Raw genomic sequence first — 20,008 nt, 5'->3', positions numbered from 1 at the left:
CGTCCCATTCTCTTACACAGGCCTTTAGACCTTTGCATTCTCCCTTGTCATGCTTGCCCTGGAGAACTGTGTCTGTGAATAAACTTCATCCCACTTACTTTTTAATAAACGGTTGCACAGTCACGTGGCTTTTCCTTTAAACGTTGCTTTTGCTTACAGAAAGTCTCATATCTTGAAAAACATCAAAATGGTTCCAAGACTTTAATAGAATCTTTTCTCTACTCATGCCTGTCTGTTGCTTTTTCCCAATTTGTTGCAAAAGGTGCACAACATAGTCATTTAGTTCCAGGAGCATATTCTCTATTAGAAGATACAGGAATATACATACATAATTGTAGTATGGAGCAAGGCAGTGGGTTAATTATGGGTGAGGGGGAGTGTCAGGAAGACCAGGCAAATTGTTCCAGTCTCCCCTCTGTGGCCCTCTTGGTCACTGCTGGAGACAAGTGGGAGGAAAGATGTTCGAGTGCCCTGCACTGAGCTCTGTCCTGGTAATGGTGTCACCTCCCTGTCTCTCTGGATGCCTCTAAGCAAGGTCTGCATCCCAGTAGGCTGTTCTCTAAGAGTGGCTTCTGGGCCATCAGATACTCCACCATAGTGTGCCTGGTCCTCTACCCTGTCTCAGGAAGGATTGTCCCCAAATACTCTTTATTTTCTGACCCTCAGGGCAATAATGGTTAATCAAAATCTGAGAGGAATCTGGTGTGTTTCTGGGTTTGTTTATTTTTCAAATCTTCTTTCAGGTTCTTGACTTACAAACAGCCATCGAAAACATTACTGCATCTTATAACAACGAGACTGTGACACTTCAAGACATCTGCTTGGCCCCTCTCTCACCATATAACAAGAACTGCACCATTATGAGTGTGTTAAATTACTTCCAGAACAGCCATTCCATGCTGGACCACAAAGTGGAGGACGACTTCTTTGTGGAAGCGGATTACCACACGCACTTTCTGTACTGTGTCCGGTACGTGGCAGGAGACAGTCATTCGGTCATCCCACCCATGTCTGCACAGTTGCTGTCGCTGCTCACTGTTGTAGGTACCAGACCCCCAGCAGTGAGCAAACAACAGGACTTTGGCCTGCAAAGCTTACGTCGCGATGGAGGGAGACAGCCCTGAACAAATAGATGCGTGCCTGAATGGCAGGCAGAGCTGAGTGCCGTGGAGAGAAGGAAGTGGGCAAGGAGACGAGTGCAGCGGGGTGCGCTGCGTCAGCCGGGTGGAGACCTGCTCAGGGGAAGGGAGGGAGGGAGCCGAGGCGTATCGGAGCAAAGAGTAGACAAGCAGCAAGTCCAGAGGCCCTGGGATGGGAGCCTTCATGGTGTGTAATCGAGGAACAGCTGGTACCAGTCAGCCTTGAACCCATGCCTGGATTGAGAACACACAGTTATTATCTACCACACCACCCCCAAGTTTTTTTGAGCTGATTTCCTAGTAAAAATAGAAGCCTATAGTGCTTTTTCATGTCTTTCAAATATAAATTTATAGCATGATGCTGAATTGTTTTTAAAACATGCAGCATCCCCTGGAGGGGCGGGGGCAGGATTGCTGTGCCCTTTAGATTGGAGGGCACTGCAGCCCCTTCCTGTGGGAGATGTGTCTAGCTGAGCAGGGTGCGTTTATGACTTGAATGAGTCACAGAGAAGCTGTGCTGGTGATCTGAGGTGACCTTGAGGCTTTCCCCGTAGCAGGAAGAGCAGCCTACACTGGACAGGCCTCCTGCTGTTCCTAAACACCTGGAGACAGTGCTTCAGCCAGTCAGACAACCACCATGGCTGTTTCTTTATCACAGGAACAGAGAAATTATTTCTTGTCAGCTCTGAGTGTGCTGCTCAACTAACCACGTTTCAAGAGCTGAGCTCTCTGACTAATGGTCCAGTTTGGTGACCTTAAGTTCTATTTTTGTTACTGCAATGTGACTCTTCAGGTGCTTGGACTGTGTTTACTCTAGTTCGAGGAAGTCCCCTCTAGAAACTGAACTGTGCCCGTAAAACAATAAGTGTGTGACCGTAAACCCTAAACCAATGTTCTCCACAGGGTGGGTGGGACGGGAGCCACTGGACAATTTGAAAAGAAAATGTAACGTTATTTAATTTATCTATTTAAAGAAAAAAGCTATTTACTTTTTGTTGTTTTCCAAAATAAAATTCAGCGGAATTCGGGCGGTGGGGGAGGAGCATGAGGCTTGGGTTCTGATGAGGGGGAGAGTGGTCCAGCAGGGGTGGAGACGCTGCTGTAGGCAGCTCCGCTCCTGCTTGGCAGGGGTCTGTGTCGGTGTGTGGTTACACTTGTGTATCTCCAGCTTTCACCTCCCCCCTCACCCTCCCACTTTTCCTGGGCTTTCTCCCCCGGAGGTCCTGCAGGAACGGTGGACCCAGCCCGTCCATTACCAAGCGTGGACCTGCTTTTTTCCCCATAGCCCCTGTCTCGTGTGGTGGCATCCACATTTCCCAGTTACTCAAACTTGAGGCTGTCTCCCTGAATTCTTCTTCATCCTCACCCTCCCCATGTAATTCGTTGTGGATTATAACCTCTGGATGAGCTCTCCAATCCGTGATGTGGTGGCAGAGACCCATGTGTGTGGGATGGCGGGACTTGGTTTCTGGCTGCAGCCGTGCAGCCTGTTTGACGGGAGCAGGTGGCCTCCGGGGCCTGATCCCATCAGCCACTGGCTCTGAGGGGCAGTGGTTTGGTTTGTTGCAAGAACCTCCATAAGTGCGCAGCAGAATGCTGGCTTAGGATCTGTCATAAAACGCTGGTTGTGTGTCTTCACTGCACTGCTGGTGGTCCCTTGCATGGGCCATTGCACGTACCTCCTGGCTGGTCTCCCTGCTTCCCTTTCTTTCCCACCTGCAGACCTCCTTCCTCTTGGCCTGCTGAGTCACCTTGTAAAACAGCTCATGACCCCTGTCCCCCAATCTCTAATTGTTCCCCAGTGCCGACAGGATAAAGGTCCAAACTACTCAGGGCAGTACTGAATCCTTTTGTTCGGTGTCCGTCGCCCTCTCCCGCCCCGTGCCCTCCCTCGGAAGTCCCCCGCTGTATGGGTACCGCATGCTCTAGACACAGGACTTCTTCTTGTTCCTCAAACCACCGTCCTCTTGCTTTCCTCTCTCGAGTGCCTGTTCTCGCCCTTTCTTCTTCCCCCACACTTGTCGTTGCATGGAACACGCTCATTGCCCCCCTCCCTGGGGAATTCTCCCCCAGCCCAGAGATCTGGTTCTGTACAGGTCTTTTTGGCGACAGTTTTCCCCATGTATTAGTTGCTCCGTCCTCTGTGCTCTATGCACATGTGATACTCAGTGTTGTGAGCTCCCAAAGGCAAGTGCTGAACTGTGTTATTCACTTAAGGAACCTCAGGGCCCACATTGTGCTGAGAATATAATCAGCCTCACGAACTGTTGATTGTAAACGTTTAGGTCTCTGTGTGTCTTAGGTTTGTTCTAACTGGAGGTGTTTTCTACACTTCTTGGCAGGGCTCCTGCCTCCCTCAATGATACGACTTTGCTCCACGATCCTTGTCTGGGCACGTTCGGTGGACCCGTGTTCCCGTGGCTCGTGTTAGGGGGCTATGATGGTAAGTAAGAGAAGCTTTCACTTTTCCTGCTAGATTAAGTAGTTTGGGTTCTGTCATTAGCAGTCAAGTGGTAATTATGCAGATTTCATAAATTGAACAGTCTTATTGATTCCCTTTTTCTTCAATCTCAAACATAATAATTTTCCTTTGGCTTTGGGTTTGGGTTGTGTTCTGAACTTAAAAGGAGTGGATGGTGTTAGCCTTTTTTGTGTCACACTTTGGGGAGCTGTCGAAATCCAAGGGCGTTTCCCCAGAATAATGCAATTGTGCACATCCACATCATATGTTGTTCAGCTCCAAGGAGTTCATGGAGCCCTTGAAGCTTGTCTCTAGAGCCCCCAGGGAGTCCATGGAGCCCAGGCTGAGAACCCCTGTAATGAGGAAGAGAGAATATGTGAGATAGGCGAAAAGAGAAATAAAGTTGATGGATTTTTTTCCTAAACCAGTTGGTTAAGAATTCAGACACTTTTCTAGTGGAGGAGCTGTCGGTTTGCTCTTTGCTGGCTCCTGTAGCACCGTGGAACAGACTGTGCCACCTACGCTGGGGTAGTGATTCATGTGACAAGTTTGGAGTCTGAAGCCTACTTATAGACAGCTCAACCGGTTTTTACCCCAGCTCAGTGAAGAGGTCAAAGAGATATTCTCCTCACCCAGTGGGAGGGGAGAAGTTTGATCTGTGCTTAAATCTTATTCTACCTCCTATAATAAAACGTCGTTTCTGATTGGTGGGGAAAAGACTGTCACCAACTGGCTAGTCACAGCCATCAAAGTTAAACTTGATGACCTTATTCCTTCCACCAAAATAAGTTCCACATGGATCAAAGATTTGAAACATGAGAACTAAAACTATTAAAGAACTAGAAGAAAATACAGGAGGAATTTTTAAAAATAATTTTAAAATGGACAAGGCATTTCTAAGCAAGACACAAAACTCAGGAGCCACAAAAGGAAGTACTGATGAATTTGACTACTTAAGAATTTTAAACTCCTGTGTGGAGAGCAAACATCATCAAGTTAAAAAAAAAAAACCCAACAAACTGGACAAACAAAGTAGATTACATAGCAGACAGCATTTCCTTAAGGATAAAGAGCTCTTTTGGAAAAAAGAAAAGGTCAGCAACCCAAAAGAAAAGTGGGCAAAGCTGTATGAAAGTTAACAAAAGAACTACAAATGGCTCTTAGTTATGTGGGGAAATGCCCTGCCTCTCCCTGATTAGTGAAACGCATCGTGCTTCAGTCTTTCTGCCTAACAGGTGGGCAGAGACCCAGGAGTCGGACAGGCCCTGTTGGTGAGAGCACGGGAAACAGCCTTGCTGGGAGAAGTGTCGACTGGTTACCAGAATTGAGCTCCAGGGAGGCAGGGGTGTTTCTCTCTGTTCCCTGATGTGTTCACAGTTCCTAAATAATGCCTGGCGCCAAGTAGGTCTCCGTAAATACTTTGCTGAGTAAAGGAATGAAAGATAGGACAGCCTCCTTGGAGAGCAGTTTGGGAGAATCTGTCAAAATTAAAAAGGCACATGCTTTTTGATTCAGTGGTTGTACTTGTAAGAACTGAGTCTACAAAGATGCATTTACACATTAAAAATCTAAAAAAATTGCAAAAATATCCATCAATTGGAGATGCGTTAAATTATGCAAGAAAATATCATACAGCAGAGAAAAAAATAAGGAAGCTCTTTCTGTACAAAAGCAGAGCAGTCTCAAGATACAAATTGTGCATAAAACAATTATATGCATAAAATGTACAGAATAATACTTTACTATTTGCGTAAATAAGAAGGAAAGGGTAAGAACATGATGTGTTGGCTGGTTCATGTGCGGAGCTTCTCTAGAAAGACTCACAGGTGGTCACAGCGTGGGGAGGGGAGCCCAGAGGGTGGAACAGGACTGAGGATGACAGAGGCTTCGCTCAACACCTTTCTGCTCTGAAATTTTTTTTTTTTTTTTTTAAAGATTTTATTATTTCCTTTTTCTCCCCAAAGCCCCCCGGTACATAGTTGTATATTCTTCGTTGTGGGTTCTTCTAGTTGTGGCATGTGGGACGCTGCCTCAGCGGGGTCTGATGAGCAGTGCCATGTCCGCGTCCAGGATTCGAACCAACGAAACACTGGGCCGCCTGCAGCAGAGCGTGCAAACTTAACCACTCGGCCACGGGGCCAGCCCCTCTGCTCTGAAATTTTTACCATGCATGTGCTGTGTTGTTAAAAAGAAAAGCTACTGTTCCTGAATGATAGCTGTGCCTACCTCAGATAGAGAATCAGTTTTATTCATTAACTGAACTGCATAGACACTATTTCCGTGAACCCCTTTTTTGTTCTTCGAGCACAGGGATGTAAGTTGAGATCCCCAGTGAGAAATCAGTCACCTAGCTATCAGCAATTGCCTCCTGCCATTGAACTAATTTTCTGCATGCTTGTACTCCTTTTAACATCACGTTTTTCCTTTTTAGATCAAAACTACAATAACGCCACAGCCCTTGTGATTACCTTTCCTGTCAATAATTACTATAACGATACGGAGAAGCTCCAGAGGGCTCTGGCCTGGGAAAGAGAGTGAGTTCCTCACGGGGTCTAAACCTCTGTCCTTGTGTTGTGGGAACCTGGACGCTAACAGAAAGCGCTTAAACTTCATTCAGCTAAACTAACCAGCATCAGATCTAAGTTACATCATGTTTTTCACTTGGTGCTAGTGATGCTAAGAAAAAAAATCTGTAAATGAATTTACCTATAAAGATTGTTTGAACAGCTATCCCTGCACAAGAATGCAAAAGTGTTTACGCAGAAGTGTTCCTTGCGTCATTTTCTAACAGCAGAAACTGGGGGCGACCTGAATGTACTTTAGTAAAAGGCAGGGACAGTAGAAAAGTATGCAGTCATTAGAAGTAGGCCAGTAACCCCCCAATGTGTGCTTCCTTAGCTGTCCGTCTCTGTGGGAGGCCTAATGCCCGCACTGTGGGCCTGGGTTTGTCAACTTCTGCGACTTTGAAGACAAGTGGCTAGGTGCATACGGGTTTGTGATTGTTATGTATTCTTGATGGGCTATTCCTTTTATCATTAAATTAAATCTCTCTTTACCTTATTAAAAAAAATAGGCCAATAAGTGGTTCAAGATGTATTAAATAAAAACTATAATCAGTGTGTTTAGGTAAATATATGCTATCGATGCTGTCCATGCCCAGAAAAAATAGCAAGCAAATAACTTGGGAAATTGTTAATTGTTAGTAACCTCTAGAGAATGAAGAGAGAGGACAGAGGGGACTTTGACTCTACTTTATACCCTTCAGTCCTTTTTTTTCAACAGCTTCGTTGGGGTATAATTCATACATGATACATTTCACCCATTTAAAGTGTACGATTCAGTAGCTTTTAGTATATTCACAGATAGGTGCAACCATCACGACAGCCAATTTTAGGGCATTTTCTTTACCTCCAAAAGAAACCCCATATCTTTTAGCTGTTACCCCTTCTCCTTTCATCGTCCCACCTCCCAGCCCTGCACAACCACTGATCTACTTTCTGTCTCCATGTGTTTTCCTCTTCTGGATTTTTATGTGAATGGAGTCATATATGTGGACTTCTGTGTCTGGCTTCTGTCCCTCAGCATAACGTTTCTCAAGGTTCCTCGAAGTTGTAGTGTGTAGCAGTCGTTCATTTCCTTTTATGGCTGAATAATGCTCTGTCCCTTGGCTAGACCACATTTTGTGTGTCTGTTCATCACTTGGTGCACATTTGAGTTGTTTCCACCTTTTCGCTGTGATGAGTCATGCTGCTGTAGACATTCGTGTACAGGTTTTTGTGTGAACGTTTCCTTTTCTCTTGGGTAGAGTCCTAGGAGTAGAATTGCCGAATCATCTGGTAACCCCTTAACTGTTCTTCTGACTGGTAACTGCCAGCCTGTTTTCTAAAGTGACTGCACCGTTTTACATTCCCATCAGCAGTGAACGAAGCTTCCAATTTCTCTAGATCCTCTCCAACACTTGTTATTATCTGACTTTTTGATTCTCGCTGTCCTACTTGGTGTGAAGTGGTGTCTCATTGCAGTTTTGATTGGCATTTCCCTGATGACTAATGATCTCAAGCATCTTTTCATGTGCTTATTGGCCATTTGTATCACTTCCTTGGAGAAATGTCTGTTCTTATCCTTTGCCCATTTTTAACTGGCTTATTTGTATTTTTATTATTATAAGAATTCTTATCTTTTCTACAAGTCTCTTAGATACATGATTTCCAAGTATTTGCCCCCATTTTTTGGTTTGTTTTTTGCTGTCTTGATGGTGTTCACTGAAGCACAGAAGTGTTTAATTTTGGTGACATGCAGTTTATCTGTTTTTTCTTTGGTTGCTCTACTTCTGGTGTCCTATCTCAGCAACCGTTGCCTAATCCGGGGACATGGAGATTGATGCCCGCGTGTCCTTCTGAGGGCTTTATAGTTGTAGCTCTCACATTTAGGTCTTCGATCCGTTGGAGTTCCTTCTTTTGCATATGGCTGTCCAGTTGTCCCAGACCATTTATTGAAAAGTTTATTCTTTTCCCCGTTGGATAGTCTTGCCGCTCTTGTTGAAAATCAGCTGACCACAGATATGTGGTTTGTTTCTGGACACCTAGTTCTGTTCCTTTGATCTGTGTGTCCATCCTTGTGCCAGTACCACACTGTCTTGATTAGTGTTGTTTTGTAGAAGCTTTGAAATCAGAAGTGTGAGTCCTCCCACTTTGTTCTTCTTAGAAAAGGTTTTGGCTATTCTGGGCCCCCTGCCATTCCATGTGAGTTTTGGAATCAGCTTATCTTTCTACAAAGAAGTTGGCTGGGATTCTGATAGGGATTGCATTGACTTTGTAGATGAACGTTTAAAAGCTTGTTGCATGAGCGTATATCTTTATTATAATATACTTCATTTAGAAATCTTTTTTAGAAGAAAAGAAATGAGAACAGGAACCAACTTTTAAACTTGTTCTAAACCTATCTTAAATGGTAGAAAATTCCATGTGTCTGGCATTTTCTAGTCTGGGGTGTCTCACCTTCTGGTCTCCAGTGGAGAAGATCCTAATTCAGAATAAAGGTTAAGTAATTGTGGCTTTTGTGACATGAAAGTTGGGAGGAAGTTTCTCACTTAGCTTCCACTAAGTTTTAACTGAAACTATAAAATTTGCTTACTTTTTAGGTTTATTAATTTTGTGAAGAACTATAAGAATCCAAATCTGACCATTTCTTTCTCTGCTGAACGAAGTATTGAGGATGAACTAAATCGTGAAAGTAACAGTGATGTGTTCACTGTTGTGATCAGCTATGCTGTCATGTTTCTGTATATTTCCATAGCCTTGGGGCACATCAAAAGCTGTAGCAGGCTTCTAGTAAGTGGGGCGTGTGTGTGTGTTTCTTGTGTGTCTTTGTGTTAGAAATGGCAATGCACAACATTATGTCATATTTTTGCCTCTATTTAATCATAATTCATTGTGTTCAAAACTGCCTTAAATTCCCACATGTTTTAATTGTATGTAACTTTTTCTATTTCCTGCATCCATTTTCTTCAGTTCCATTTTTTTGGTTTATCTTAAACTTAAAGTTTATTTCACATAATCCAGTTTTTTCTAATGTCCGCTCCATCACCTAAGAATGGAAGCTCATAAAAATATGTTGCTAGGGAAGACCTAGAACATTTTTTATATCTTCTCTCAAAGTGGGAATTGTACTTTTAACTACAGATTAGCTATACCTAGTGAAGAGGTAAAAATGAGGACCTTTTAGTAACAGGACAAAAAATTTTCTGACAGTTGGTGTCTTTGTTGGCTATCTCAGGTGGATTCTAAAATCTCCCTTGGCGTCGCGGGCATCCTCATCGTGTTGAGCTCCGTGGCGTGCTCGTTGGGCATCTTCAGCTACATTGGGATCCCTCTCACCCTCATTGTGATTGAAGTCATCCCGTTCCTGGTGCTGGCTGTTGGCGTGGACAACATCTTCATCCTGGTCCAGACCTACCAGGTAGATTTTCATAGTCTCAGAGAGCTTGGCGTCTGACCACGTAGTGGCCCCATTCATGGCCGTCCGGCCTGTGCAGAGTCTTTGTGAGTGTGAACAGTGAGGAGGCTCTTCCTTTCCTCCGTGTCGCTTATTGGTGCCCGTGAATTGTTCTGGACATTTTGAGACCAAGAAGTTCCCTTCTCTCTTTGGTTGGTGGAATAGATATAAAGTGAGAATTTAGTTTTAAATATCTGTGCAAAAAGGGCTAACACGCTTCTGAGAAATGTTTTGGGTACAACTGCTATTACAGTGATGCTCCACATAGTGTAGAAGAATGAAGGATTTGTCAGAGTTCCCACTGAAAAGACAGAAGGTCAACATAGGACCCGCTGACGCAGAAAATGGTCTCAGTCAGTTGGTTCTCACACAGTCCCCTTGTCCTGTAGGCCTTACCTGTGTGGAGATTCAGTGGCATGTAGGAATGTCATTAACTGGTCCAGCTGCCTGCAGCCTGCGTTCTCTGTATTTTCCTGATAACATGATCCAGTCTTAACTTGAACTTCTCACCTGTTACCTAGCTCAGGGGTTCAGTAATGCCCTGAATGAATTAACGTGAGAAGTTGCAGGTCCCCCACCAGAGTTTGTATACAATGAGTAGAAGCTACTAATCCTTCTTTACCATTGAGTTCATACAGGCAGCAAAGAAGCAAAGAGGTGGCATTGTTATTTAGAAATTTTAATGTTGCATATTTTGTTTCTTGTTTTTTTTAAGAGAGATGAACGTCTTCAGGGTGAAACCCTGGATCAGCAGCTGGGCAGGGTCCTAGGAGAAGTGGCTCCTAGCATGTTCCTGTCATCCTTCTCAGAGACTGTTGCATTTTTCTTAGGTAATTACTCTTTGAATTCTTCCAGTCCTACAGATAGCTGAGCCTGGGAATAGAAGGAGCAGGGGATCTGAATATGCCCCTTTGTGTTGCTTCCTGCTTTGAGCTTTGTTCCATAATTGGAAAGTATCAGAAAAATTGGTGGCAGTATCTTGGGTATCATTTTGCAAGTGTCTTCTTTCTCACGTTGTTCCAGGAGAGTGTTGATTCTGGTTTCCAGGATGAGATACCTAGAACTCCTCTGCCACTTTCCCTTTTTGTCACCCAGGGCAAATGTTGATACTTGAAAATGGCATTCTTGCATAGCCACAGCATCCTTCTCAACGCAACACTCTAGCAACACTCTAAGCAAAACCCACAGGTATTAGCTTGTAAGATGTTTGCCATTGTTCTCATAGGCTGTCTTCCTCTTCTGTACACACAGCTCATTGGGGAAGCAGCCTCATTAATGAGCAGAAGTTGTTGACTCTTACCTCAATACAGGGAGCCAGAATAAGCTGGGACAAAAACCAGCACTTTATATTTCTTTCATATGGAGAAATCACTAACTAGCCTTACTGGCAGCGCTGTCTGCTCCCATCTCTGGCGTGTAGCAAAAGTAGTAAGAGAAAACTGAATACATCCCCTGCAGAGGAGGCCGGATTGGAATCACCCAGCACTTCAGAGAAGACATACCATCCATGAGTCACAAATGGAAACACCACCCCAGCATGTCACACAGGGCCGATGTAGGATCATCAAAGGTGGTACTCTTTCAGCACAGACACACTGTTGGCCTGTTATTCTTCGTTTCCACAAAGCAATGTGCTTTGAAACCCGTGGCTCTTATACTTCCTTTTGGTGGATACAGGTGCAAAAAAAAGTTATTTCCTCTTTTTATCTCTTATAAGAAAACCACTGCAAGTGCAATGATAATAACAGCTGACACTGTGCCTCAAGGTTGGGGCAACTTTGCAGGGACAGTAGGAACAGTGGGGATTGTGCCACCTGGACCCTGCGGGTCTAAAAGAGGCGGTTCCGTGTGGCTGGTCCAGTGCCGCTAGATCCGATCTTTTTTTTCCAATCAAAGTTGTGAATCTAGATTTTGTGCATGATCTCATTGTTAAATATTGGCTACTTATTTTAAAAAATGTTTTTTAATCCTAAAATGGGTTGATATAGTGTGGGCTAAATGGGATATATCTGACGTGTGGGCTGCCAGTTTGCACTTTCTGAGTCTTAACCTAGTGCTTCTGACTTGGAGCACCCTCATTTGACTGTAAATAAACTAGGAGACAAATATTGTTGACAAAATAGCAGATGGAAAATACGGTCCCTCTCTTAGAGGAATTTGACATTGGCATAACGCGTGTGTCTAGTTCTGTGTCATTTTATCACACGTGCAGATTTGTGTAACCGCTGCTATAGTCAAGATTCATAGGAAGTTGCACAGTAGTAGCACAGAAGGTACAACTATAAGAAATGGCCGGTATTAATGGCTCTCTAAGTTGAGTGTGCATAGATTTGCCTGGGGAGCCTATTAAATGCAGTGGAATTGGGGTTGAATTCCCATTGTTTTGATTATTTAGAATGGGGCTTGGGGCCCAGAAACATACATTTTTAACGCCCCATGTGGTAATGGTGCTGGCACCATTTTGCAAAACACTAGGCTTACAGATGTTCTGGCATGACATCCACAGACTTTTGCAGCATACCGTTGTGGGGGTGGGAGCAGCGAGGGTCTTCTCATGAGTTTGGCCTGTTCTGGCTCCCTGTGTTCATAGGTACACATGAATGTAACACTCGTAGGGTCCTCTGCTGTGAGTGGAAGTGACGTGGCAGCTTTTCTGTCCCTGCAGGGGCGTTGTCGGTGATGCCAGCCGTTCACACTTTCTCTCTGTTTGCGGGACTGGCAGTCCTCATTGACTTCCTTCTTCAGATTACCTGTTTTGTGAGTCTCTTGGGGCTAGACATTAAGCGTCAAGAGGTGAGTCGTTGTCAGGATTACAATCTATCTAATTTGGGTCTAGAAACTAGATGAAGCAGCCAGAGGGTGTGCCCTTTGTTCCTCTTTGTCCCCTCAGAAAAACCGGCTGGACGTCCTTTGCTGTCTGAGAGGCTCTGAAGATGGAATGAGTGTCCAGGCCTCTGAGAGCTTCTTGTTTCAGTTCTTCAGAAACTCCTATTCTCCACTTCTGCTGAAGGACTGGATGCGGCCAATTGTGGTATGAGCTTCTCTGTGGTGGTTCTTGTTTTTCTCCTGAAAACAGATTTGTCACATGCCTTCTAAGAAATTAGACAGCTTGGGAAGGAGATTCTGACAGCTGTTAAGTATATGTACAAAAATGCTAAAGCAAACATGTACAAATACATAAAATTTTTCTAGCTAGTTTTAGTAGTCAACATAAGCAAGAGTTTTTAAGTTTTTATTATGAAATAATTATAGATTCATAGAAAGTTGCACAGGCAGTGCAGAGAGGACCCAGGTCCCCTCCCCCAGTTTCCTCCTGTGGTCTTACACAATTATAGTTCAATATCAAAACCAGGAATTTGACATTGGCACAAGGCATGTGCCTAGTTCTGTGTCATTTTATCACATGTGCAGATTTGTGTAACCACCACTGTAGCCAAGATACAGAACTGTTCCATCGCCACAACAGTCTCCCTCGTTGTAGTGTCCCCCGCCTCCCTCCCCCACCGCCCACTCTCGCTGTTCCCCAGCAACCCAAGAGCTTTCTGCAGTTCATACACTGGTTGTAGCCACCAGTGATAATCTATTACTTCTCTACTAAAAGGACTTAAATTAGTTTCCAATAATAGTAAAAGTAATAGTAGTACCTAATATTTATTGAACATTTAATATTGGATATTGTGCTAAATATTAGGTACTATGCTAAAATGTAGATTATCCCTAGCTTTTCTCATTTAATCCACAAAACTGTTTTATAAGTCTTTTATTTTTCCTGTTTTACTGACAAGGAAATAGAAGCTAAGAGAGGTTAAGTGACTTCCCCAGGGTCACTCAGCTCATAAGTGGTGGAACCAGGACTTGAACCCAGGCAGTTAGACTTTAGATACTGTGATCTCAGTCACTGCCCCATAATCACTATTTTCTTAGCATGTCGTTTAAACTTGCTCTCCAATTTAGAAAAGTCCTATTTTTTGTGTGTTTAAGATTTTGTTTATGTTCTCAAGCTTATTATAACAGTAAGCGATCGCTATCTTATAACTCAATTCTCATTCCAGATAGCAGTGTTTGTGGGTGTTCTGTCATTCAGTATTGCGGTCCTGAACAAAGTAGAAATTGGCTTGGATCAGTTTCTTTCAATGCCAGATGTAAGATGCTTCCTTTTTTTATTCTAACTTGTTTAGCCAATGGTGAATACATTTTTCAAAACATGCATGTGGATATTTGAAGCTAACACCTGCTTCTGAGTGCAGGTGCTGGCAGGTTTTCCCATGTTACAACACACTCTGCCAGGGTGGGCCGTCTTAGCATTCCGAACTTGGAGACAGCCCTCTGGGGTGCGGCCAGTCTATTACCTTGTGAGGGTCCCTCCTAATGGTGGAAGCAGCTGGAGAAGCCCTCGGGGCCCAGGGAGGGTGGGGCCAGAGGTCCTGGCTATGTTGGGAATCTCAAACCTGGGCTGGGGGCGCTTGCGCCAGGAGCCTCCCGCTGCCCTCTGAATTGCTCGTGATCAGCATCTGGCTGCTACCCCAGCAGAACGTTCATGCTTTGTGCTGTGCTTTGGTCTGTCTTTCAGGACTCCTACGTGATCGATTATTTCCAGTCCATCCGTCAGTACCTGCATGCGGGTCCACCCGTGTACTTTGTCCTGGAGGAAGGGCACGACTACACTTCTCTGAAAGGGCAGAACATGGTGTGCGGGGGCATGGGCTGCGACGACGACTCGCTGGTGCAGCAGATATTCACCGCGGCTCAGATGGACAGCTAGTCAGTACCACTGGGTCTTCTGTGCCATAGCGGAAACAGCCCGAGGAGGCTCCCAGTCAACTGGGGCCTCAAATTTCTCATTAAAAATGGATTGTTTTGGAAAATTTGTTTTTCGAAATAATGCTAAATCTAGCTTTAGCTGAGCAGAACCTTTTAAAGGACTAATTTACCACCTCATACTTTGGAGGGTTTTCCATTAAGTGCTAATGAAGTCTGTCTTTTGACTGAGGAGCAGTATAAAATCTAGAAAAGGAAGTTAGGTTTTAAGAAAAAGGACCGAAACTACAGACTTGTCCCCGTGGAGCAGGTCAGTGACTTGTATCTCCTTCTCTCTAGTACCCGAATAGGCTTTGCGCCCTCCTCCTGGATTGACGATTATTTTGACTGGGTGAAGCCGCAGTCTTCTTGCTGTAGGGTCTACAATAGCACTGACCAGTTCTGCAACGCTTCAGGTACTTTCATCTCCTTTTCCAAATCTTTGCCTTTTTTCTGAAAAATTTTAATGTAATTTAAAAATAATTTGTGTTTCCCCTCAGTTTATAACTGTCTATGTGCCAGCGCTGGGTCTCATGCCCTTTGTCCTCGTCCTTTTTCTCACTGGTTCACTCTGAAGAGTGTTGCGTTGCTCCTGTCTCCACCAGCCCCCAGCAGGGTTGCAGGCTACATAGGCCCTAGCTAGCGCCTCTGGTTTTCAGAGCTTTTGCGTTTCTCGTCTTTTCCTGACACCAGCTGCCTGTCTTGATTGGTATCTGGCTGTAGCTTCTCACAGGCATGCTTTCCTTTGTTTATCACTGTTGCCTTGTGGTTTTGTAAGAGTGTTGAGGTTATCCTAGAATTTTCTTGGTAAAAACGTGGAAGCCCTGGGCTCTGATAATACCAATTGAGGTCATCCTTAAAGCATGAAACCTGCTTAGGAGAAGAAAATTTGTACAGCCTGCCTAAGATGAAGATGCCATCTCAAATTTATTAGACTATGAAAATCACATGTTTGAAGCTTTTGGGTGAGAAAAAAGATTCAGGAAAGGAATTACTCTCATTTCTTTATCAGTATTTTGAAATGTTTTAAATAAAATCTGGAGAGCCGTTCTTCTCACTTGGCTCCTCCCTGGTGTGTCCTCTAGTGGTTGACCCGGCCTGCGTCCGCTGCAGGCCTCTGACGCCAGAGGGCAAACAGCGGCCTCAGGGCAGAGACTTCATGCGGTTCCTGCCCATGTTCCTTTCCGATAACCCGAACCCCAGGTGTGGCAAAGGGTAAGTGTCACTGAGCCATTCAGATTCGTGCCCACTTCCCCTTTGACTCGCACTGGAAAACCAGGGGAGGGCAGGTGTAGACACAGGTGTAGGGAAAAGGTCCTCTTCTCTACCCCTCCCCTTCCCACCTGCCCCAATCCCTCCGTGAAAGCAGGGAACCCTAAAACACCTTTAAAGAAAACGCCTCAGCACCTTCAGCTGATGTCGTCCTGGCTTGAGTATTCATTTCTCATGCCTTCCCGGCTGTAGGAATGGATGCAGGGTACCTGCAGGGCACAGGGCGAGGAGGAACACGTGGCATTTCAGAACGTGAGATGGTCTGTTCACTTGTGTCTGGGTGTCTGGGACAGCATCTGCTTTGGTAATGTCGTCCTCAATTAAGGTTTAGATTATTTTAGCCCCACTGTGCTGCTTGTCGTTGCCAGCCTGTCCATACATGAGGTTATGGGCTGTCTCATGCCCTCATCCAGCCAGGCAGCCAGTTACCCAGGGAAACAGGATATCCGGTCCAGAAATAGTGAGGATGGCTGGAAGTTGGGTGTGGGGTGATTTGAAACCTTTTGTGGAAGGAAGATGAGTGTATCTCATGTATGTTAGGTCAACCCTGGACATCCCTATTGTTCTTAAGGATACATAATGTGACCAGAGTCCCATCAGTTAGTCACATATATCATGTCTGTGTATTGAGACCTATACTAGGTACCGTGGGAAGACTGTCCCTAAAAACAAAACAGAAGTGAATCTTGCAGCGTGTTCTGCTTGCAGACTGCATGCTTTAGCCTACATAAAACAGAGCCAAGTGAATTCCACTTTTGAGAAGGCAACAGCCACCACTCACAGGGGGCCTCCCACATGGCAGTGTCATGCCAGGCCCCTCACCAACCTATTTCACTTACTCGTCACGCAGCCCTGTGAGCAGGAGGTGGACAGCCGTGTGCAGAAGATGACACTGCAGCCCAAATTCAGTTACCTTTGCCCAGGGGTCCCGGCGGTATGTGGCTGGGCCGTGGCCATCTCACAACCGTGTGACTCTGGGGCCCTCCCCCTTCCCCGCCTCCTGTCACAACATTGTTGCGCACAGTCTGTATGAAAACATTTGACTGTGAGCAGAACCAGGTGTAGACACAATGGCGGCTGTGCCCCAGAGAAACCAAAAGCAGTAAAGAAAAGCCAGTGTGAGAGAGAGTAAGCTAAGACCACCGTTCCTAATTCGGGGGCCTTCCGTTTCCCTGAAGTTCACAGCTGGGTCTGACCTCGGAGCCCGGGGTCAGGTGACGTCACTTAGCCTTGACTGCGCAGATTCCGCAGGTAGTTTACAAGGCATTGTCTTTCTGACACCACCGAGTCTTCTCCCAGGGGACATGCTGCTTACAGTTCAGCAGTTAACATCCTCGGCAATGACACCGGTGTTGGAGCCACTTACTTCATGACCTACCACACGGTGCTTCAGACCTCTGCTGACTTCATTGACGCCATGAAAAAAGCCCGCCTCATCGCCGGTAACATCACCAAAACCATGGGCCTTGAGGGCGGTAATTACCGTGTGTTCCCATACAGGTAAAGTGGGCACTGTGGAAACGAGGGTGTCCCCGGGAAGGGCCCACACCCTGGAGGAGGCTGACACTCAGCTTTCATTCTGGCACCTCCTCTATCGTGAGCATGGGCGAAGGATGTTGAGGGAAATGGCATCTGGGTGAGGAGGGCCAGAATCTGGAGCTCCTGCCGAGGTCCGAGTGCTGCACACACAAACCTCGGTCTCTGGGCTGGAGCTCGCAGTCTGACACACACACCACCAAATAGCCCCTGGGCAGCGGCCGAGCTCCCGTTCCTGGCCTGCCAGTGGCTGATAGGTGTCCCGGACTGCTGATTCCTTGGGACAGCGCCTTTATGGAGATTTTTCTTTTTAATTCATCACAGTTTTTTCCTTATAAAGAAAGTATTTTATGAAATAGTGAACTTGGAACATATAGAAAAGTAGAAGACACAAGTGATTTTCCCACCCCTGGGATCTCACTTAAACGGGTCCTGCCCTGTTCCTGGCAGGACAGCCTGGTTTCTGTGGAAGAAGCTCTTAGGGTGGGTGCCCTAATTCCTGGAAGGAGGTATTCAAAATACCATGGAATGTTCTTTGTGAACGCCTATAAAATGGAATAGATTGGGCTCATGGACAAACACTATATAAAATACACATTTTGGATCATGATTAGGCCTTTCCTCGGGTGTCGGTGTTCGAAGATCCTGTTGAATTACTGTAGATCTAGCTTATAAAAACAGGGAGGTTTCTCACAGTAGTTTCACAGTTTTGCAGTAGTGGGAGGATGAAAAGTAGAGCTTCCAGAAGCAAGAACAAGCTGTAACAACCTTCTCCCTCCCCTCCAGTGTGTTCTATGTGTTCTACGAGCAGTACTTGACCATTATTGACGACACCATCTTTAACCTCGGCGTGTCCCTGGGCGCCATCTTTTTGGTGACCGTGGTTCTCCTGGGCTGTGAACTGTGGTCTGCAGTGATCCTGTGTGTCACCATCGCCATGATCTTGGTCAACATGTTTGGCGTCATGTGGCTGTGGGGCATCAGTCTGAATGCGGTTTCCTTGGTCAACTTGGTGATGGTGAGTCCTGGTCCACTCAGTTTGTCCCTAACTCCTGTGTCACTCACCTGCATTGTTTCTTGGGGTGAAACACTGAGTCCAGCTCCTGACCTTGGCGCACATGGACAGACAGGATGAGTGCCAGGTGGAGTTGGGACGTGGGTGGCGTATTAACAGTGAAGCTGTGACTTCATGGTCTAGCTTGGGTATTCGGCCTTTTAACGTATTCTGAAGGGTTTGCAGAAACAACGTGGCCTGGTGACAGCAAGATGTTCACTTTTTATTTATTTGTAAAAATTGCCCCTTCCAGATGGAATTCTCTGAGCAGTACCTTTTGCCTCCCATGCATTTGCCAAGTGCTTTTTAATAGTTAAAGTCCTGAAGATGTGAGCATTTGAGAAGGTATTGACAGAAAGTAGAGACAATGCTTCAGAATGGGCGCTGCTTCAGGTGGAGTGGCTGGGAGGCCCGACTAGAGAACTGACAAGTGTGCTGGCTCGGTGTGGGCGCGGCAACCTTATGAGGTTTCAGCAAGTTCCCCTAATAAAGGTGAATCCGCTGTAGAAAACTGGAGCATTGGGCTGTGTCCAGAGGGTTCCACAAGTCTCCTGGAACCATTTAAGGTGGTGTGATTGGCTTTGTATTATAAGTTAAAGGGGATGCTTAGGGCTGCTTCACCACCCGCCATGCCCGGTAACCACAGATCCTGGGAACGGGGTGGCTGCTTTATGATTTCAACTGGAAAAGAGTGGTGGTAAAGGAAGCCCTTTATTTCAGAGCTGTGGCATTTCCGTGGAGTTCTGCAGCCACATAACAAGAGCGTTCACAGTGAGCGCAAAGGGAAGCCGCGTGGAACGCGCAGAAGAGGCGCTCTCACACATGGGCAGCTCTGTGAGTAGCTGAGTAGGACAACGGGGGCAGAAGTTTCAACATCAGGTGCCCACCTCAGTGACTGACTGGGGAAAAGAGAAGTTGGATCCTTTCCTTAGCAGCAGCTCCTAAGGATTACAAGTTTTCAGGCAATTCATGCAATAGCTCTGTCCTGCGTATAGCGATATCCTGAACTGTGCCTGTTGGTGAATCCTTTGTAGGCGGCACTATGGCTGAAGCAGGAAAAGAACTGAGAAGTTTGCCTTGAGAGCCGAAGCCTGTTCCCTTTAGAGCACGGGCCAGCCGTGTGCCACCAGCCGGGCCCTCGGGGCTGAGTCCAGGGGGCAGTTGGTAGTAAGGTCGGGAGAGTCTTCCGAATCCAGCTCTGTCCTGGGTTAGCCTGGCACCCAACTGCTTTACAAATACTGTAGAAGTGTTGTCACTGTAACAACTACACTTCTTTTCGTCACACTTCTGGATACTTAAAATGGTTTTCATCTCAGAATCTAAAGAAATATATTATCTCATTTTAGAGCCAGAACAGTATCCATGCAGAATACGCAGCTTTTACCTTTATAATGCCTTTTCTTCTCAGGCTCTTAAGCAGGAAATAAAACTTTAGGTTGGAACACAATGCTGCTTAGTAGCTCTGAGAGCTGGGCTTCAGTCCATTACTTTGGACCTTTTTATTAAGCAATTTCTATGTGAGAAAGTGTTCCATTAGAGTAGGTTGATAAAAGTGGTTTCTAACCCCCTCTCTCTTCTTTTAGGTATTCAGTGGAATCACACTAACAAAATTTGGAGGGATTGTGGTGTTGGCCTTTGCCAAGTCTCAGATTTTCCAGATATTTTACTTCAGGATGTATTTAGCTATGGTCTTACTAGGAGCCACTCATGGGTTGATATTCCTCCCCGTCTTACTCAGCTACATAGGTAAGAATC

The 20,008-nt window shown here is 45.5% G+C and overlaps 1 protein-coding gene across 1 annotated transcript in view; it reads left to right on the top strand.

The window, feature by feature from the left end:
* The window catches only part of NPC1 (NPC intracellular cholesterol transporter 1), a 48,098-nt gene that overhangs the window by 27,224 nt on the left and 866 nt on the right, over nt 1–20,008 (top strand). The window contains exons 9-24 of the mRNA XM_046672435.1: nt 744–970; nt 3,482–3,582; nt 6,032–6,134; nt 8,741–8,930; nt 9,376–9,558; nt 10,310–10,424; nt 12,260–12,387; nt 12,485–12,625; nt 13,647–13,736; nt 14,165–14,355; nt 14,692–14,807; nt 15,477–15,606; nt 16,963–17,163; nt 17,986–18,217; nt 18,974–19,087; nt 19,837–19,999. Coding sequence (XP_046528391.1) covers nt 744–970; nt 3,482–3,582; nt 6,032–6,134; nt 8,741–8,930; nt 9,376–9,558; nt 10,310–10,424; nt 12,260–12,387; nt 12,485–12,625; nt 13,647–13,736; nt 14,165–14,355; nt 14,692–14,807; nt 15,477–15,606; nt 16,963–17,163; nt 17,986–18,217; nt 18,974–19,087; nt 19,837–19,999 — 2,425 coding nt within the window. The remainder of the gene's footprint in view (nt 1–743; nt 971–3,481; nt 3,583–6,031; nt 6,135–8,740; nt 8,931–9,375; nt 9,559–10,309; nt 10,425–12,259; nt 12,388–12,484; nt 12,626–13,646; nt 13,737–14,164; nt 14,356–14,691; nt 14,808–15,476; nt 15,607–16,962; nt 17,164–17,985; nt 18,218–18,973; nt 19,088–19,836; nt 20,000–20,008) is intronic.

Source organism: Equus quagga, chromosome 9 (assembly GCF_021613505.1).
Source record: "Equus quagga isolate Etosha38 chromosome 9, UCLA_HA_Equagga_1.0, whole genome shotgun sequence".
NCBI lineage: Eukaryota > Metazoa > Chordata > Mammalia > Perissodactyla > Equidae > Equus > Equus quagga.
Note: the sequence above shows the minus strand (reverse complement) of the source record. Positions and strands in the feature narration are given on the sequence as shown.